Consider the following 21,320-nt stretch of genomic DNA (forward strand, 5'->3'; position numbering starts at 1 on the left):
ACCGCTGAACTGGGCACCGCCGTCTCAAGCACCGCTGAACTGGGCACCGCCGTCTCAAGCACCGCTGAACTGGGCACCGCCGTCTCAAGCACCGCTGAACTGGGCACCGCCGTCTCAAGCACCGCTGAACTGGGCACCGCCATCTCAAGCACCGCTGAACTTGGCACCGCCATCTCAAGCACCGCTGAACTGGGCCCTTCATCTCAAGCACCGCTGAACTGGGAACCGCCATCTCAAGCACCGATGAACTGGGCCCTTCATCTCAAGCACCGCTGAACTGGGCCCTTCAATTCAAGCACCGCTGAACTGGGCCCTTCATCTCAAGAACCGCTGAACTGGGCCCTTCATCTCAAGAAACGCTGAACTGTGCACCGCCGTCTCAAGCACCGCTGGCCCATTAGCGGCAGGGGCAGGCCCGCATCTGTGTCGGGCATGGCTGCACGAAGCACTCTGGGCACCAGTCCCCCTCCAGTACCAATGGAGACTGTTATCCACTTGTTAGACTGTGGCTTTGCACTCCCCAGGATGGAACAGTGGGCAACCCACCCACTGTAGATACTTGAGAGACTGAGGCTTTGCACTCCCCAGGATGGAACAGTGGGCAACCCACCCACTGTAGAGACTTGAGAGACTGTGGCTTTGCATTCCCCAGGATGGAACAGTGGGCAACCCACCCACTGTAGAGACTTGAGAGACTGTGGCTTTGCACTTCCCAGGATGTAGCAGTGGGCAAGCCACCCACTGTAGAGACTTGAGAGACTGTGGCTTTGCACTCCCCAGGATGGAACAGTGGCCATGGAGGCCCCTCGTGGATCTGGCGTGGTGGACTCATCTGGCTGAGGTGCCCCCCCTTCCCTTCCCCCTGAGGTGCCTGTAGTTTTGCTATCTGATGCCCCTGCAGTGTTCTCTCTCCGTTGGAGTCAGGTATCCTGTGTGGGCTTTGCCCATGTGATTTGGGCCCAGTGGTCCACGAACAATGCCTGCTAGAATTATCGGACTTTACAATTTATGTATATAAAAGTTTTAGATGTGTGATATATTTTTGAGCCAGTAATACAATATATTCCAATGTTTATAATCATTTCCTTTTGTCTTTGCATTCTTCCGGGGGGTTTGGGGGGTGTAACTGTGATGTATTGCTATGCATTGATGTGTGTGTTGTAGTGGGTGAGGGTGGGGGTGGGTGTGTCGCGTATGTGTGTCCCCGTAATTTTTTGCCTCCCCTTTGTCGTAGGTGCAGTACTCACCGTTGTCTTCTGCACCGGCGTTCGTGCTCCTGGTAGAGGAGCAGGTAGACAATCGCTGGGAGGATGTGGAGTTCAGGTTCCATGCTGTCCAGATTCCTCGTGGGGTGTTTTCCGTTCGAAATGTCTGTTTCCGCCGTGTTTTTATCGGCGGGGCTACCGCCCTGGAAAAGGTGGCGGATTGGTGGGTTGTGATAGGGTGGGCGGTACATTGACTCTCGCCTGTCTGTTGGCGGTGACCGCCGCGCTGTTTGTTTGTCCCAATTTGGCGGACGGTGTGTTGAAGTGGCGGTCTCTGTTGGCGGTTTCCGCCGGGGTCGGAATTCAAATTTTTTTACCGCCAGCCTGTTGGCGGTTTTGCCGCCGCTTTAACACCGACCGCCAGGGTTGGAATGACCACCTCAGTGTTACAAAGATAAAGGTACTTTATTTTGGTGATACAAATACCAAAAATACCATAGAGACTATACTCCCTTAGGAGGTAAGTAATACACACTTTATATACACTAGTTTGCAGAAATAGGTTTAAAAATAGTTCGAAAACAGTGCAATTAATGAAAATCACAATGGTTAGAAATGGGCCTAGGGGGAGCACAAACCATATACTAAGAAGTGGAATGCGAAAGGCGGTCCCCCACCTAGGCAAGTGTAGTGTGTAGAGGGGAGCTGGGAGTACTAGGAACGTCCAAAGGTAAGTACCACAACCCACCCCAGTGACCAGGAAAACTGGAGTAAATCACAGTAAGTTTCCCAGAGCACACACAGAGAAGTAAAGAATATTGCAAAACCCAGAAGAGACTGCAAGACACCAACAGTGGATTGTTGGACAAGAGGACCTGTGGAAGAAGGGGACCAAGTACAACAAGCACAGCAGAGTCCTGGAAGGGCAGGAGCCCCTACCCACCAAACTGAAGGTTGAAGAAGTGAGTCGACATTGTAGAAGGAGAGTCAGCACTGCACCCCAGAAGACGATGTCAAGTTCCTGGAGGATGCAGGTGATGTCCCACGCTGGAAGGAGGATTGCAGTCAGGTTTGCGATTTCGGATTCCACCAACAAACCTTGGCACATGCAAAACTTGTGGTTAGCAGAAAATGCCGCTGCCGGGGACCAGAAAGGACCTTGTGGACTCTACTCAGGAGGGGGAGTCAGAGGGAGCCCGCAGCAATAGCGAGAGCCCACAGAAGCCCAGGTAGCACCCACAGGATGGGGACACGTACGTCGAGGAAAAGGCCCGTGCAGCACTACAAAGAAGGCTCCCACACCGCCAGAGAACTTCTCAGGGAGCTGTGCATCGCAGGATGGACTGCTGGGGGCTGTAGCTTCAGGACGCCCAAAGATCTTGAAGGAAGGATGCCAACAAGCCTTAGCAGCTGCAAAACACACAATACAGGAGTACTGTCTTGCATGGAGAGGCAAGGTCTTACCTCCACCAAAGTTGGACAGTTGGAAGAAAGGATCGTCTGGACCATTTCATCCCACCACTTGTGATGAAGGATCCACATGGCTCGGCAGGAGAGGGGAGCCACGCAGAGAGTCACCATCACAGTTGGTGCCTGCAGAAGCAGGGGAGTGACTCCTTCACCCCAAGGGATATTCCTTCTTTCTTCTGATGCAGGCTGAAGACGGGCTGTCCTCAGAGGATGCACAACTGGGGAAATGTTGCAGTTGCTGGAAGGAGCTGGAGATACAATGTTGCCGAAGGTGTCTTGCTTCTTTGTTGCAGTTTGTAGGGTCCTGAAGAGTCCAGATGTAGTTTATTCCGTCCGAAGTCGAAGTGGAGGGTGCAGAGGATTTCTGCTGGAGTCTTACCATCCTAATCTAAGGAACCACCCAAAGGAGAGACCCTAAATAGCCCTGAAAGGGAGATTTGGTCACCTTGCTGAGTGACCACCAATCAGGAGGGGGCTCTGACATCACCTGCTGGCACTGGCCACTCAGATGCTCCCAGAGTTCCCTGCCAACCTTGAATCAAAGATGGCAAAACCAAGGGACCCTCTGGAGAAGCTCTGAGCACCACCCCTGGGGTGGTGATGGACAGGGGAGTGGTCACTGCCATTTCCTTTGTCCAGTTTAGTGCCAGAGCAGGAACTGGGGCTCAGTGAACCAGTGTAGACTGGTTTATGCAACAAGGTCACCAAATGTGCCATTCAAAACATTACCTGTGGTTAGAGAGGCTACCCCTCCCAAGCCTGTAACACCTATTTCCAAAGGAAGAGGGTGCAACATCCTTCTCCCAAAGGCAATCCTTTGTTCTGCCTTCCTGAGCTCGAGCTGCTTGAGCAACAGGAGGTCAGAAACCTGTCTGTGAAGTGGCAGCAGGTGGGGCTGCCTGGAAAACCTCAGAAGGATGTCATGGCAAATCTGGGGGTCCTCTAAGGAGCCCCCAGAGTGCATGGAATCATAGAACCAATACTTACAAAAATATTGGGTTATGATTCCGACAAGTTTGATACCAAACATGCCTAGGTTCGGAGTTACCATTATGTAGCTGGACATAGGTAGTGACCTATGTCCAGTACATGTGTAAAATGGTGTCCCCACACTCACAAAGTCCAGGAAAATGGGTCTGGAGTTTGTGGTGGTACTTCTGTCAGATCAGGGGTGCCCTCATAAACAGGTACATGCACCCCACCCTCTGGGCTGAGAGGGCCTACCATAGGGGTGATTTATAGTGACCTGATTTAGTGACCTATAGTGAAAACAGGTGCATGCCCCTGGTTCACGCAGACTGCAATGGCTTGCATGCAGAACCCTTTGAATGGGCTCCCTATGAGTGGCAGAAAAACTGCTGCAGCCCATAGGAACACCAATGCCCTGGATAACTGGGTACCATATACTAGGAACTTATATGGGGCATCAGTATGCCAATTGTGGAGTGAAATACAGTGGTAAAGGTTCCAACAACCAAATTTAGTGGAGAGAGCATAACTCAAACACACTGACAAAAAGGCCAAAAGTGGGTGTAAACAAGCTAGAAAGAGGCTACTTTCTTACAGTGATGCAAGCTGTGATGCAGGCCCACTAGTATTATTTAATTTACAGGCCCTAGGTATAAGGGATACAACTGTAAAAGGGACTTACAGGTAAATTAAATTTGCCCATCAGTTGTAAGCCAATGCTACCAACATTAGAAGGGAGAGCACATGCACTTTAGCACTAATCAACAGTGTTAAAGTGCACAGAGTCCTAGTGCCAACAAAAAGAGGTCAGAAAAACAGTAGGAAGGCAAAAAGTTTGGAGATGACCCTGGAAAAAGGGCCAGGTCCAACATCCATAAATCCCGGAACTTCACCTTCTCCCAACTGTATTTTGCACTGCATTTCAAGTCTCTGCTACTGGAATTTAGCCAGAAAATAAATTAATGAAGATCTTCTTCTTTCCCTAACCATGCAAACAATATGTAATCTATAAATCACAACCAGTTCTTCACATTGTCAAAGAAGGGTGCTGCTTCATTATAGATATGTTGCAATTCATATTCACCCATAAAGATGTTTGCTCTACGGGGGACACAAGAGGCCCCCATGCTACTCCCCATAATTTGCTGGTAGATGGTCCCATTAAATTAAAAAAAAGTTGTTAGAGCACCTTTTCCAAATATTCCAAAATGAACTTGCCTGGTCTATTGCCAGGCATTCTCCCCATCCCCATGCTAGAGGCTTCTATTGCCTCTAGCGCTTCCCTCTGAGGGATGTTGGTGTAAATCACATTGATGTTTAATGTTACAAGGACCTCTTGATGGTGGTTAAAAGGCACATTTTTGATTTTAGAGATCATATCGTCTGTGTCCTTCATATATGAGGCAAAGGACTTGGCCATGGAGCAGAGAAAGCTTACTTATGAACAGAGCAGATAAAAGGGCAAAACGGTGTGTCCTCTATAGTCTTTTGGGTCTTTGGGACTCCATACAGTGCTGGAATGACTGGTTTGTTTTTATTTAGAAATTCAAATTCCTTCTTGCAAATATCCCTACTCTCCAAAGCTCTAGCCATCAGCTGTGACAGTGAAATATTGCTAAATTAGTTTTTCTCTGTTGCAAGGCCTGTCCCTCTCATAGGTTAACATGGGGGCTACCTTTGAATCTGATTAAATTGTAGAATCCCTTTGGGAGTGGATGGACATGTGGAGTTTGGGGTCTCTGAGCTCACAATTTAAAAAAAAACATCTTTTAGTAAAGTTGATTTTAAGATAGTGTGTTTGAAAATGCCACTTTTAGAAAGTGAGCATTTTCTTGCTTATACCATTTTTGTGACTCTGCCTGTTTGTGGATTCCCTGCCTGAGTCAGTTTGACAGTTGGGCTGGTTGCACCTCACACTAGACAGTGACACAAAGGGAGCTGGGGTGTATCCTGCATATCCTGATGAGCCATCTGTGCTAGGAGGGAGGGGAAGAGTAGTCACTCACACCTGAAAAGGCTGTGTCTGCCCTCACACAATGCAGTCTCCAACCCCCTGGTGAGTGCCTGGGGCCTGACCTGGGCAAGGCAGGATTTCACATTCAAAAGAGACTTTACTTTGAAATAGGCCTACTTCAAAGGAGAAATTGGGTATGAGAAGGGCACCCAAAACCACAGACTTTAGATCACTTCTGGACATCAAGAGGAACCTCTGCATGGAGAAGAGCTGAAGAGCTAAGGAGAAGTGCTGCCCTGTCTGTGACTATGCTTTGTGGAGCTATCCTGCAGTTGCTGCTTCTGCCTTTGCAAGGGGACAAAGACTGGACTTTGTGGTATACTCCTGCTTGAGAAGGACTCTCCAAGGGCTTGGAATGAGCTTGCCCCCTGTTCTGAAGTCTCAGGGCCATCAAAGACTTCCCTTACCAGCACATGGACTCTCATCTGAGACTCCTGCCCTGACAAGTGGTGGCCTATCCAGTCCTTGGGCCCTTGAAAGGAAAAGCTGGTGAAAATTCAAGGAAATCGACTTCGGACGACTCTGGACCGATGCCGCTGCTGAATCCAGTGACGCCGCCTGCAACCGACTCTGTGATCTTCGCTGGAACGCGACGACTTTTGCAGGCCCGACACCGCTGCAGCCCCGCCGAAGTATGCGACTCCGTGGAAGTCGCCGCACCACGTCATGACCGACACCACTCAAAGTACGCAGATTCAATGTTTCAACGATCCCTGACTTCGCACATCGGCTTGTTTTCACTCTTCACCAAGGTACTGTACCTGGGAGGTCCGCGTGACTCCGTGGCCGGCGCCGCTGGTGTGAGATTGTTGGGAACGACTCCCTCACGACACCGTGTTAACACCTCATCGAAGCATTTTGTGTTTCTAAGCGCTATTTTTGAATTTAATCTTTAAAAATTCATACCTTGACTTGTGTATGTCGGATTTTTGTTGTTTTGGTCTTGCTTTGTTTAGTTAAATATTCTCTATTAATCCAAACCTGTGTTGTGTCATTTTGTAGTGTTTTTCATTAAGTTTCTGTGTGTGTTGGTACAAATACTTTACACCTAGCACTCTGAAGTTAAGCCTTCTGCTCTGCCAAGCTACCAAGGGGTGTAAGCAGGGGTTCGCTGTGGGTGATTCTCTTTTACCCTGACTAGAGTGAGGGTCCTTGCTTGAACAGGGGGTAACCTGACTGTCAACCAAAGACCCGTTTTCTAACAATAAACAAAACACAACATCCACACAACCTGCATTTCTTCTATTATGGCTATTCATGCATCTTGGTCTGACCAAAAACAAACTTTGACAATTCATAATTACTTTTATTACGTATATTTTATTTATTATTTTTCCATCATTGATTTGTGTATATTTCATTGCTTTTTTACCTAACTACGTTTGTAATCATCAAATCATTACTCATTTTCTATGTATCAGACATGTATACAATAAGTTAAAATACATAAAATATTTTACATAAAAGCATAAACAATTCTTTGTGTTACAACATTATTACACACAATATTAATTTATCCCCATCTGTCAATCCACTCATTCACTCCCAAAAACACATCCTCAAACACTAACACTAACACCACTCACACAGCTTCCAGCCACAACCTACCTACACCAAAGAATACAATGGGAATAGATCTTCTTTTTCAGCCATTGTTGTGTTGCGGACTCACTTATGAAAATATTCGGCGGACATTTTGGTGGGAATAATGATTCTTAATCCACCTTCTTCAGGACCAATACTTTAATTAGAATTTTGAAAAGTGATCTTCTAGTAGACCTAAACATAGCAATAGTAGTGCCTCACAAATAGTGGGAAACATTTTTTGTGCTATAATTTCTTCAGTAGTAGACAAACTTGCCACTAGCACAACTAGTGCATTGCTGGCCATAGATAAAGAGCTAGCAACAATTAGGTCTATGTTTTTGAAGAATCACATCTTGACATAGAAAGAGGGCGAATTCTGAAAGATGCTGAACATTTAATAGTGCTGGAGCTTTATCCAAGATAAGAGTAAGGACAGAAGAGCATTAGTAAACAGTGTCATTTGTTTGAAATCTGAATTGAAGTAATGGGAAGCAACTGGCACGTGGGAAGCAATTGGAAAGGGATTTGTTGCCATAGGTGGTCGGCAGTGCAATATTGGGAGTGGAGTTTTATTTAAGGAACTATATTGAGGCCTAAGTTTATCATTGGCATTTGCTTCATTCGTTTATTTGCTAGATTCAAGGGATTTACATGATATCAAAGAAAAAGGTAGATGAAGGAAAAGGAATCAAAAGAAAAAGGTATGAAGTTGAGTTAGAAGCGAAACAGAGGAAGTCCGATGATGACATGAAGGATTTAGACATAGAGTAAGATGTTGAAGGCAGTAAGACTTTGATGTGTTATCTGAAAATTAATGTGATTTGTATGATGGCTATTCAAGCTGTTAGAGCAAGGATGGGAGAGCTCTCCCATGTACATGCAACTTATATACTTGGGGCATATTTACAAAACATTGGCATAGGATAGTGCCATAAGTTATTTTGCAGTGCTGCCCCACGCCAATATGACAGGCGAGCAATGCACCATATTTGTGAAATACAATGCATTCCTGTCCTTTCAGCCAGCGCCTGGGCACAATTTGGTGCTTAGCACCTATGCAGGCAACCTTGCACCGTGGTACAGGCGGGATAGTTTTTGTGCAGGAAGGAGCACCTTCCTGCACAAAAAAATCCATGGAGGCATTTACCTCTTCCTATGTGTGCTGCAGAGGAAAAACAGGGAGAAATTAAAACATTTCTCCTCTGTAAGTCTCTCCTGTGGTTTTGACCCATTCTTAGGTTTACACAGCCTTGTAAATCTGGGCAAAACCCATGGGAGTTGAATGGGAAAACCCACCAGAATGCCCCCTGGTGCAGTGTAAGGAAATGCAGCGACTTGCGCTAGGTTGCCTTACACCAAATATACAAGGCCAAGAAAAGCCATGCAAAGTGGAATTGGGTGGCCTCGTAGGTATAGGCCTGCACTTTGTGCCACCAGAGGATAAAAAAATGACATACCTGTGGCGCAAGGGGCTTGTAAATATGTTTCTATGTAACTGTAGCATTGTTCCTGCATATTGGGCAGGACGCTGATGCTGATCTGTGGAGTGTTCTGGAATACTGACAAATTTTGAAATAATGAAATAAATATTCATTACAAATTATGGTGGTCATTCCAACCCTGGCGGTCCATGACCGCCGGGTTGGAGGACCGCGGGAGCACCGCCGACAGGCCGGCGGTGCTCCAATGGGCATTCCGACCACGGCGGTAAAGCCGCGGTCGGACCGGCAACACTGGCGGGCTCCCGCCAGTGTACCGCCAGTGTACCGCCGCCCATTGGAATCCTAGGGGATTCCGACCCCCCCCTACCGCCATCCATTTCCCGGCGGTTCTCCCTAGGGGGGGTCGCGGGGCCCCTGGGGGCCCCTGCAGTGCCCATGCCACTGCATACCTGCATGGGCACTGCAGGGGCCCCCGTAAGAGGGCCCCTAAATCTATTTCACTGTCTGCTGTGCAGACAGTGAAATACGCGACGGGTGCAACTGCAACCGTCGCACAGCTTCCACTCCGCCGGCTCGATTCCGAGCCGGCTTCATCGTGGAAGCCTCTTTCCCGCTGGGCTGGCGGGCGGCCTGAAGGCGGCCGCCCGCCAGCCCAGCGGGAAAGTCAGAATTACCGCTGCGGTCTTTCGACCGCGGAACGGTAACCTGACGGCGGGCGGCCTCCGCCGCCCGCCAAGGTCCGAATGAGGGCCTATATGTTCATATGTGAATAACAGTCTTGAATTGTAATTATTAGGAAATTAAAGTAGGACTGGGTTATTATGTACGAAAAAAAGCTCAATAATATAGAATTCAAATACAAATGTTTTGCATTGATTTCAGACCATATATTTCTCCAAAAGTTTCGGAAAGATGGCAAATTGTGAGAAAAAGACGGGAAGTATAGATAGCATTCTGAAGGAAGTATACATGGATGTGAGATACAGGAAACCCAGAAAAAGATATACTAAGGTTCTGATATAGAGATTAGTTGGCAGGTTACTGTGTCACAAAGGTGACAGGTATCTCATCTGCCTTATTCCAAATGTATTATTTCCTAAGGCACTCATAATACGTAGCTGACAAATTTGCAATGTCCTTTAACCAGATCTTAAGTGGCAAATTACATATTTTGTATTTCTTCTGACTTATTTTCCATGACGCCCAATAGAACCAATTTAGGGTGTAGAGATTTAGCAAATTAGAAAGTTCAAGGCAGGAGCGTCATTGCATTTGGTTAATATTGTGTTAACTTTATTTCATGAGCAATAGCCTTACAGAAACATATTTAATCATATTTAAAACCAAGAAGACTTGCGATCTGTAAAAGGAGACACACACAACTGGCTGCTACAACTTATTTAATGAGCTGAGTTTCTTCCTCATCAAATATGTATGCAAATGGTTGCCAATCAGGTTCAGGCTCAAGGTGATTTTTTTAATGCTTGTTGCACTGCATAAAATATCTGATTCTATTTAACAGTCCAGTTCAGTGTGTTCATCTCCTGAAGGATATTTTCTTTGATGCTAACATAAAATTACTCTGCTTTCAACTCACATTAGATGATAAAGGGAAGCTATTTAAGTTTGATCCTGTCGCTTCTCTCAGTCCAATCACTTATTTACATTCAGTCCAACATGCTTTCCTATTTCATATCCATTTTCAAATGTGGATTCCGACTAACATCATACCTAGAGGCACTCAGATAAATCAACTATTTGTGTCATTATGTATTTCCCCAATCAACAGAGATGCCAGTAGTGTATCGGTCAGTGAAAGAGTCTTAGTTTTTGCACAACCCAAAGACCCCTCACTCACTGTGAATGGTCAGTGTCTTATACACAAAAACATATCCAATGATACTCCTGTAGTAAATCCATTTCGCCACTTAAGGATAGTTGGATTATGGAAAGAATATCATTGCGTTTTTATATACAATGAACTTTACACACTTTTTGTAATCTTAACAAAACCTAAATAAATGTGCATACACAATAAATGGTCACTGTGTTGTTTACAAATGTTGCAGTTTGCCTATTACATAGACCTGATCCCCTATTTCCTTTGTGTAGACCTTTGACCATTTCAGCAATAAGTCTTTTAATAGCTCTCCATGTGATTTCAGTGCATTATATTAAGCTTTCATAACTTCCCAAAAGAAAACAAGGTTGCAAAACATTTTCTGGTACTGACATAATGATGATCATTTCATTAGCACACAAGGGACCAGGACACATTTCCCCTTTACTGATACCTCTTGTATTCAGGTCCTCTTTCATGCCATTTGCAAGCGGTTGGAAGGCAAGCAATATGGGAAAGTTACACAGTTATTTGGTGCATTTATGGACCATCCAATGCATCAAATGTTATGCCATTAGTGGTTATTCTGGAACAGAAACTGTGCCACAGTGCAACAGATTGTGTGCAGAAAGCATCACATTAATTTTCCCTTTTCAATATTCCAAATATGTGAGACCTGGCTGCAGTCTCTTATAATACCAAAATGTATTTTCATTGTGAATTGCATTATGTCAAAAATTCATCATATATTAAGTAGGACTTAGTCATTGTGATACATTACATTGGATACTTAGCTTTCAATGCCTTCTGTGACATACTCAATCAACTGATTATGTACTAGCTACTAAAGTGCTCTGTAATGCATCATGCACATGCCTGAAACTAATGCAAAGAACGTATCACACTATGTTCAAGACAGTCGGGTTTTCTGTAGAACACTCCCCAGTACCTCTCGAATAGCCTTGTTCCTAAGAGCATAGATGATGGGATTGAGCAGTGGAGTAGCCGTAGTGTAGAGCAGAGAAGAGAATTTGCCTACACGTAGGGAGCTTCCTGTCTTTGGCATGTAGTATGTGCAGATCAGGGAGCCAAAGTAGATGGCAACCACCAGTAGATGGGAGCTGCAGGTGGAGAATGCTCTTTCTCTGCCTAGGGCTGATGGGATCTTCATTATGGCTGATATGATAAACGTATATGAAACGATGATCACCGGGAATGGGATGAGAAGGGCAAATATAGAAACAACAAAGATGTCTATTTCAACCGCAGAGGTATCTGAACAAGCCGCTTGTATTAGTGGCCCCAGGTCACAGAAGAAATGGTCAATTATGTTCAGCTTTGAGAACTGTAGCTGTCCAATAGGAAATATAACCAATAATGCAATGATGAAACCACCCATCCAGGAGCTTCCAGACAGCTGCAGACACAGCTGCTGGTCCATGACGGTAGGGTAGTGTAAGGGTAAACATATGGCTACGTATCTGTCATAGGCCATCGCCAGTAAGAGGCAGCACTCGGTGCTCAATAGGAATCCAGCAAAGAAGCACTGCATAATGCAACTGGTGTAGGAAATTGTCCTACCCTGAGGGAAAAATCCTCCAAGAATAGTGGGCATGAAAGTGATGATGTACCAGATTTCTAGGAAGGACAAATTGCCTAAGAAAAAGTACATGGGTGAATGGAGGCGCGTGTGCATGGAAACAGTGATCACTATCATTGAGTTTCCTGCAATTGAAAAGAGGTAAATATTGGAAAATATCAGGAAAAGAAGGGGATCCAGAACTCGAGGGGTCAGAAATCCCAGGATCACGAATTGCACGATAACGGTGGTGTTTTCCGAGCAATTCTTCAGTGCCATGAACTTTACCTGAGGCTACAAAACAAAAGGCAGAACCGATTGAAGCAATACATTCAGAAACATTTTAAATGTGACTCTTTCATGCTTTAGCCCTAGAATTAACACTCCAAACTAAATATTGGCGCCATTTAATTTAGCCAGATACTGGTGCTCCTTTCTTTGTTTCGCAAGAGACGCAACAATTACACGGTGTAAGAGTGCAGAATTATATGAATAGGTCAAACAAGAAGAACCACAAACTATATTGAGGCAAAAAGTTACACCTTGTGATCTTAAACTGTTCACATTTGTTGGTAGTAGATTTCTCTTTGAAGCAGCGTGCATGGCAGCTAACAGAATCCATCGACAAACTGATTGAACCTTTTTCTGGGTCACTTTCAATCTTCTTTTCTATTCAGGATTGACAGAAACTGTGGTTATAAGAATAATTCAGAACAAATTATATTAATGGTACAATTGAGTGTCTTTACAAGAGCATAATGTTGGCAGCAGTGGGCATAGGCAAGATAGACAAAAGTATTTCAATATTACAACTTTTACACATTTTTAGGTATTTAATTACTTTATTAAACAATTCAATGCAGTACTGATAAAGCATCTGACAAATTCCTGTCCTGATGGAAAAAAGGTTTCCTTGGTTTTAAGATGGACACCTAAGGTAATACAATTGGCCCCATCATTCAAGCTGAAGTACTCAATTTTTGTGTGTTTCTGTGATAGGAATATACTTGATAAATGTACGCCCCTTCACAATATTCTTTTACTTAGGAAAGCGTGGCTTATTCCTGAAAATTCAGGAATATGTCTGAGGAAAGAGCTTTGTTAACTGGGCATATAAACACTTTGGGCCATATTTAAACTTTTTGATGCAAAACGAAGCCGACACAGTTTTGCGTCAAAAAGTTTAAAGCCAGCTAACGCCATTTCTTTGTGCCACCTGGGTGTCAAATTTATACGTTGACGCTCCGTGGCGCAAACTACGGGTCAGAGTTTTTTTTACTCTAACCATTGCGCCACGTCGTAAAGAAAAAAATGTTAACGCGGAAAAAATGACTTTAATCCGGTTTACGAAGTCGAAACCGGATACGCGCCTTTTTTCCCTGCAATAGCGTCAAAAAGCGGAGCAAACACAGCAAAATGTGCAAAGGAGCCCCAAAATGTATCCCAGAAGCCATGAGAGACCCCAGGAAGACTCCAACCGACCAGGAACCAGCCAGGAGGACACAGACAAGACCCAGGAGAAGGAGAAGAAGAAAACGAAGTGTACGATCAGTGCAGACGAGCAGGAAATACGGGCGAAAGAGGTGATGGAACACAAGCATCAACTTTTTTTCACCTCAAAATTGCCATTTGGGAGGAGAGAGGCAATTTGGCAACAAATTGTCGACAAGATAAGCGGTATGGCAGAAGTACGGAGAACAGTCACTGAGTGCAAAAAACGCTGGCATGACTGGAAGTCCAGGACCAAGAAGAAAATGGCAAGGAACAGGAAGGCAACACTGCAGACTGGAGGTGAGAGTCCAGCACCACAGGAGGCCCTGGACCACATGGAGGAGATGGTGGCAGCCATCATCCCAGAGGAGATCGTCACAGGGATTCAATGACAGGACAGCACAGACTACCAGGAAACCACATAGATGCAGGGTAAGTTGCATGGGGGACAAAAATGCCTAAATGTTAACTGTAAGCAGGGGGGAACATACCTACTACACAATGCATGTCAGCCATAAAATTCAGGTAGTGGAGAGGGCAAAGGGGCATGGCACAGGTCCATGGGCTGTGCACGGGAAAACAGGGGCACAGCACAACACTACAACAACAACCTTTGCATGGGGTACTCTGCCATGCCAAGGATGTTGGAAAGTCAAAGGCAGTCCAGGAGGGTAGGGTACAATGTAAAACTGGCCTGCTGTCACACAACAGCTGGTATTGTCGCTACATGAACTAGGGCTCAATTTCCAGTCTCAGGCCATATCCGCAAGTGGTATTTACCATTGACAACAGTTGCCACTACCACCTGTGCTGTGTGTGCAGGTCAAGTAGCTAATGGAAGTCACGTGCCCATGGATCAAACACACCCAAAATAGAGGGTTCAGGATGATGACGTTATCAATCCCCTGTAATTCCTAACAAAGTGCAAATCCTGTCAAATGCTCATGTCTATAGACGCTATAAACAACAGGTATTGTTACTTACATTATGAAGTACACAGCAGTAATGTCATGCCCATGCTGCACATTACAGGCTCTACCCCGTGCCTGTGTTACAATAGCTGCAATGCCACCTTGCAACATCCCAGCTGTCATACTGCTAAGACAACAGCATTGAGGGGGTGGACATATGTGTCTAGCTAGTAAAACACACCCGCACAGTCATAAGAGGAAATGGAACACTGCCAGGACCATCAGTGCAATCCAATGTAGCAGACATTCCCGAACATCACCATTACACACTAACAATGCTGACACCTGTATCATGCCATGCCAATGCTAAACATAGTATATGCTAAGTCTCAGCAACATATAGGTGTATGTGAAATATCTGAGACTGGGTCAGTTCCATATTGTTAAGTGTGGTGCAAGTGGCATCAGACCACCCACAACCATTGCTAGGCCTCACCATGCTAATAAACGTAGACAGAGGGTTGAGTAGGACAAGAAGGTGGCAACATACAATTTGGACAGAACCTACACCTAGAGGATGTGACGCAGACAATTTCCCAAACTGCCCACACTACATGTGACATTCAAGTGGGGCATAGGCCTGGGAAAATACTAACATTAATGACAGGAACAATGAACAGAAACCAAGATTACAATGTTCCACTAATAGGAAGTCAGTAACGTCACATTACAACTGCCACAACACAGACACACTAATTGTACAATATCTCATTGCAGAAGAGGATGGCTATCCTGGGGATATGCCTGTCCTGGACTTCCCTGATGACATGGATGACGAGCTGACAAACATTAGCCAGCAAAAAAAAAATCTATACACATAAATTCCAACATCATCCCCCACCCACCCACCCACAAAAAAAACATGTAATAATATAACCCACTCCACCCCCAACCCACTTATACTAACTAAACTAACAGCCTATTCTAACCTAACACTAGGCCCCCTAAACCCATTAAAGATAAGAACCAGGAAAGATGAGGGAGGGGAGGGAATCATGGGTGAGGATCCAAAAGTCACGCATTGGCCCTCCGCAGGATCTTCTTAATACCCCGCAGTCTCCTGCTATTGCGGGACACCTCCTGCTGCAGTCTGTCCATCCTGCTCAACATCCGTTGCATGTCACGTCTCAGTGTCTGAAATTCAACATTGTCTACCACAGCAGCTGGGGTTGTTTGTGTTCCACTTGTTGATGCCACTGCTGGTGCTGGTGCCGTGGGTGGAGGGGAAGGTGCAGGAGCTGCTGCTTGTGGTCCTGGAGCAGATGAGGTTGAGGGACCTGCTACAGTGGCTGTCATCCTTTGGGCGACTGTGGTCTGAGCTGTAGTGATCGTGGTGGCTGTTGTGGGCAAGGCTGGCCCCCCTTGGGCAAATTCCCTCCAGACCCCTGTGGCTCTCTCATGCGATAATGGTGTGCCATATTGCAGAACCCAGTCTCCACATCTAGTATGTGGCAGTAACGCATTGCCTGCCTCTGGAATTTCCTGATCTCATGGGCATTCATGTTGGCAGCTGTAAAAATAGAGAAAGCCAAACATTAGTGACATCATTGTGTGATACATCTACAGATGATACTCTAACACTTCCTCAAAAATAGCACATATAGTCCAAATCACAGTACAGATCATAGAATGTCCCTGAGGAATGACATGCCAACGCAGCCTACACATCTACTATCTAACAGCACAGCAATGCACAACAAGGTGTGTCTCTAATTAAATGATCTGTGCATCATTGTACTGCCATTAGTCACATAACAAATGCTGCAAGCACTCCACATGTGTCAGGCCAACTAATGACTATCTTCTGGATGACAATCAAGGTCCACAAGACCTGTCATTTGTAAATGGAATTGCCTTGACGGTATGCAGTTGCTAATCATGAGGGGCATCGTAGGTTGGAACAAATGAATGTTTGAATTACATGTCTGTCTTCTACACTGGGATCCCCGCACCTATGTACACATATTTCCTAACCCTAACCCTGTGCCTCGGGGGTGGGATGGACATGCAACACATACTTTCAAACATCAAGGACCAGGAAGCTTTGGACCGCTGTCCAGGGGTTTAGTCATTCCACCACAGGAATGAGGGCTGCCAACTAGGATTGACTCAAACATTGGTATTGTGTGGGATCCTAGGCTTCTAAGATGTTCTTTCTGCATTGGCTTGTTTAACTATCAAAACTGGTGTTTGACTGATTGACCTGATATCAGCAGTATATTTCTAAACTTGCAGTTCAGTGTGTATCTCCCATGCATTATGTCATCTGAAAGAAGTGTCCATGTGCCTTCACTGGAGGTGACATGATACTTCCTCACACACAATTAATTCCACTTTGGTGGTAACACGGTTGCACTATATGGGCTGAACATCCCATCAAATTCTACATATGTAATTGCATGTTCAATGCAACAGTTAGGCTCTATGATTTGGCGAAGTGACAATGTACAACACATCTCCATAAGTTGGCAGCACTGAAGTGTTCACAATTGATAATGCACAATTATCCCATGTGTGACAAGTTCTATGCAAACCTATTTCTGTGCCCTCACCAAGTTGTCTCATGCTCAAACATGTACCTACACTACTGAATTTGCTCCAGGTAAGCTGGCTAACATGGTTGTGGGAGTGAAGGTTTTAGTGTCAGAAGGTCCATGTGCCTGTACATCTGTTATGTACATGGGGAATTGTCTCAATCCTTATGTGTAGCAGTGTGCACTTTGCATTAGTGTCACATCCACGTTTTCATAGCACAGTCCACTTCCTTATTGCTAGTGGGCAATGTCACCCCAGGAGTGATGTGAGATGTTGGTACTGCCTCAATGATTCCATGTCACCTTCATTAGAGTCAGCATCATCATGCTGTGTCTCATGGTGTTTGACCTGCAGCAAAACACATTACACACCCCTTAAACAGTACGTATTGCTTGGAAGGGTGTGTAGTGGTGTATGTGTTGTGTGTCCTACAGGGTTGCTGTGCTGTGTGTATATAACTAGGTTTCTGTACTTACCAACAAGTAGGCCATTGTTATATTGTCCATCCTGGAAGTGCTGATTGATGGTGCTGTTGCAGAATATGAATGAATCATGTCCACTCCCAGGATACTTTGCCATGATGTTGGTGATCAGTCCACAGTGATCCACAATGGCCTGCATTTTGATGGAGAGTGTGTGCTTCCTGTTGCAGTATAGATGCTCCGTTGCAGCAGGTGGCACAATCCGTACATGTGTGCAGTCAATGGCACCAAGCACGTGCGGGAAGACATTGGTTTGATAGATCCCCTGTTTGGTCTCCTGCTGCTTCTGCTGCATGTTGGGGAAGCTGATGTGATGTGGTGTGAGGGAGATGATGGCCTCAAGTACCTTGGAAAGGAAGGCAGAGAATGAGGGCTGTGAGATTCCGGCAACCAGGGCATCAGTAGTTTGAAAAGAGCCACTGGCCAACATGTGCAGGACAGCTAGCAGCTTGGTCTCTGGTGGAATGAAGTGGGGTGCATGAAAGCTGGGTGCCAACTGTGGCTCAATGTGGCACAGCAGCTGCTGTATGGCTTGCCAGTTAAGTCTGTACCTCTGGATGATGTCATGTTTCCTGAGGCCCTGAAGGGTTGTCCTGGTCCTGAATATCCTCTCCTGACTTCTGCATTGCCTTTGGGGTCCATGTTGGTGTGGTGGAAGCTGCTGCTGTTGTTCCTGTGCTCTGCGTCGTTGTGCATGCTGGATGAATAGCATCTCCATGTCTTCCTTTTTGAGCTCTGATGTTGCTTCTGTGAGTTTTCCTTAAGTACTGGTGTGTTTGCCCCATTTTAACGCCGGCCCTGACCCAGGCGTTACATTTTGGCGCAAATTGGGATTTGCGCTATTTTCCAGCTCCGCCTCCCAGCCGTGTGCCATTTTTGCGCAGTTGGATAAATATGGCGCACAGGTGTTTAAGTCATTTTTTAGACGGGAATGCCTACCTTGCATCTCATTGACGCAAGGCAGTTTCACGCATCCGGAAAATGACACACACTGGGATATTTTGACGTTAGATGGGTCTAGCATCAAAGTATAAATATGGTGTTAGATTTGCGCCGAATTTGCGTCAAAATAAATTACGCTAATCTGGCACAAAGGGAGTATAAATATAGACCTTTGTGAATGAGGCTTGTAAGACGTGAGCACCACCCTTTGTTACATAAGCCCCGCGACAATCAGTCAGTGATCCTGGAGTGACTTATGTCAGCCCTCGATCTTAGATAGTGCAAAGGGAACAGCCAGACATCGCAAATTTATGAGCCCTAAGTGCTGCCGGACCGTCACTTTTTGTGACTCTTGATAGCGCATTGGAACCTTAATAAGTAAACTTACAAGGGGACGTGAATAGGTCGATGAAACCTTTGACCAACACTTGAGATGTTCCCACCATATAGGCCCTTACCATCACAATCGATAATCAACTGTCAACTATTAACAGCATTTAGCAACAATAATCAATAACAATAGTAATCAATAGGAGTCAGTATTTGACCCACCATGACCTTTTAGTCATGAATAACCACACCTTTAGGTAAAAGTTAGAATATTTATTTCCCTATATTAACAATGCTAACGTCACGTAAATTAATCTCAAAATCAAATTATGAATATACAGAAACAACAATGGCTGTCCAAATCTGAAAAAGAATTGCAACCTAATCAAGGCTTGAGCTACTACACATTCTGATATTATGGTGCAAATTGGTAACAAGAATATCTACGCAAACGTTGTCATATACATTTAGATTCAGCAAAGGAAAAACCTCAATTGTTATTTCATATAGCAGGCTTCATTAATGGTTTCCTTTACTAACATCAGATTAGCATCAGCATGTTGGGCTTCATGCAAAACAATTTAGTCAACACAAATTTGGAAAACATCTAACTATGGCTCTCTCAAAATATTGCGGTTGGTACCTAGAAAGAAAAGCAAAGAGACATAACAATAATTATTACAACCCTATACCTAGTCCTCAGATGGATCAGAAAGCATAGTCAGTTCGATCAGCAAGGCATCAGTCAAAGTTCAGAAAGGGCAAAGTCTTTAAGCATTAAAAGTTAAGCAAAATCTCTTGTCAAGATGCAAATAGGCAAACACTAGAGCCAAAGTGACTCGTTGGGCAGTTCGTAAAGAATAGTGGTGGCAAATGGCTAATGGCAAAAAATGCTGTCTTCTCCTCTGTGCAGTGCGGCTAAGTTAGATTTCCTAAAACTACTCCCCAATTCTAAATTGGTCCAGGGATCGTATGTTTACACTTTGTCCAATTATATTAAAACATCCGATTTATAGTTACCTTAGTTCGCAGTTCACATGTTGACGGTTGGCCCCCTTAGCAATGTCCTTATCGTTCGGCTCGTCAGGTAACAATATTGTTGCAGCTTTTACTGTGGTCAGTATGGTTATTGTTCACTCCTGAGAAAGTGAGTCTTAAACATGTTACTTTTACAGTGTTTCAACTAACAGGAACAGCATCTTCTAATAAACAGTTCTCATGAAAAAAATTTAAGCTATGAGCACATTAGGATAGTATTGTGGAAATTCACAGTTTAATTCTCAAGGCAGACATTTTATTAACGCTTTTGCAGAAATACAGTTTGACATGAGGCCGTGCAACTAGGCCAAGACCTCCGCTAAGTTAGGCTTTCAATTAATAAAGCTAATACATAATGCATAACCATAAATATGATGCATTACTACATTTTTAAAACATATGCTCAATATTTCATATTAAGAAGCCATGAATAAGTACACTTCATGAACATTGGCGGCCACTCTTCATGGTTACATCTTCAAATGCGTGTATTATTTTCCCTACGTTATTACATTTTCTACGCAATTTCAACACTCAAGATACATGAATATATATTAATATTTTTTGTTAAAACTCCTGCGCTAGCACTCTCTGGCAGTGCAGCCTATAAAACCATATCTATGAGGCCACACAAAGCCACTTTGCATGGCTTTGAATGGCCTCATAGATATGGAGTAAGGCAAGGCAGCGTTAATTGCTGTGTTGCCTTATTCTGCGATCAGGAGGCCTTCCATGTACATTACAGTGGGTGTTCCGATGCAACACCCATGTTTTTTTACGATTTCCCAGATTTATGAAACTATGTAAACCTGGGGAAGTGCCAAACCCTTACACCTCCCGAAGTGAGCCACAACGAGGAGATATATTTTCATTTTTTCTTGTTTTTTCCTCTTTCTGTAAATGCTGAATTCATAGAAAGAGGAAAAAGTTGCATCTTCCTACACAAAAACAATCCTACCCACAATACAGACACCCATGCACCATGGAGTAAGAGTGTCTGCATTGCTGCTAGGTTGCAGAAACTGTGCCAGTGCAGGGGGAAAGGACAGTAATGCACTGTATTGCATAAATACTGTGCTCTCTTGCCCTTTCAATGTGGCATACGGCAGCGCAGCAAGGTGACTTGCTGTGTTGCACTAAGCCAAATTCGCGTAAATGAGGGCCTCAATTTTCAATTGTCTCTAGCTTTTAAATTCAGACTCAACCACAATGTTTTTTTGACAAGAATGTAAATGCTGATCAACTTGAACAAAAAATGTATTGCAAGATAAAGGAAATCATCCCAAAATAAGCGCAGTAAACTAGCAAATTTCGAAAACATTGATAAAATGACTGTACTATAGAATATCCAGGCTAGGAATATTGAGATTCAATAATATTGTGTACAGAATATCAAGGAACAAAATATCGAAAGGTAAGTGCATG

The 21,320-nt window shown here is 44.6% G+C and overlaps 1 protein-coding gene across 1 annotated transcript in view; it reads left to right on the forward strand.

The window, feature by feature from the left end:
* The window catches only part of LOC138287099 (olfactory receptor 5I1-like), a 145,137-nt gene extending 137,121 nt beyond the window's left edge, over positions 1 to 8,016 (forward strand). The window contains exon 5 of the mRNA XM_069227461.1: positions 7,882 to 8,016. Coding sequence (XP_069083562.1) covers positions 7,882 to 8,016 — 135 coding nt within the window. The remainder of the gene's footprint in view (positions 1 to 7,881) is intronic.
* Positions 8,017 to 21,320: the final 13,304 nt, after the last annotated feature.

This window comes from Pleurodeles waltl, chromosome 4_1, assembly GCF_031143425.1.
Source record: "Pleurodeles waltl isolate 20211129_DDA chromosome 4_1, aPleWal1.hap1.20221129, whole genome shotgun sequence".
NCBI classification, from domain to species: Eukaryota; Metazoa; Chordata; class Amphibia; order Caudata; family Salamandridae; genus Pleurodeles; species Pleurodeles waltl.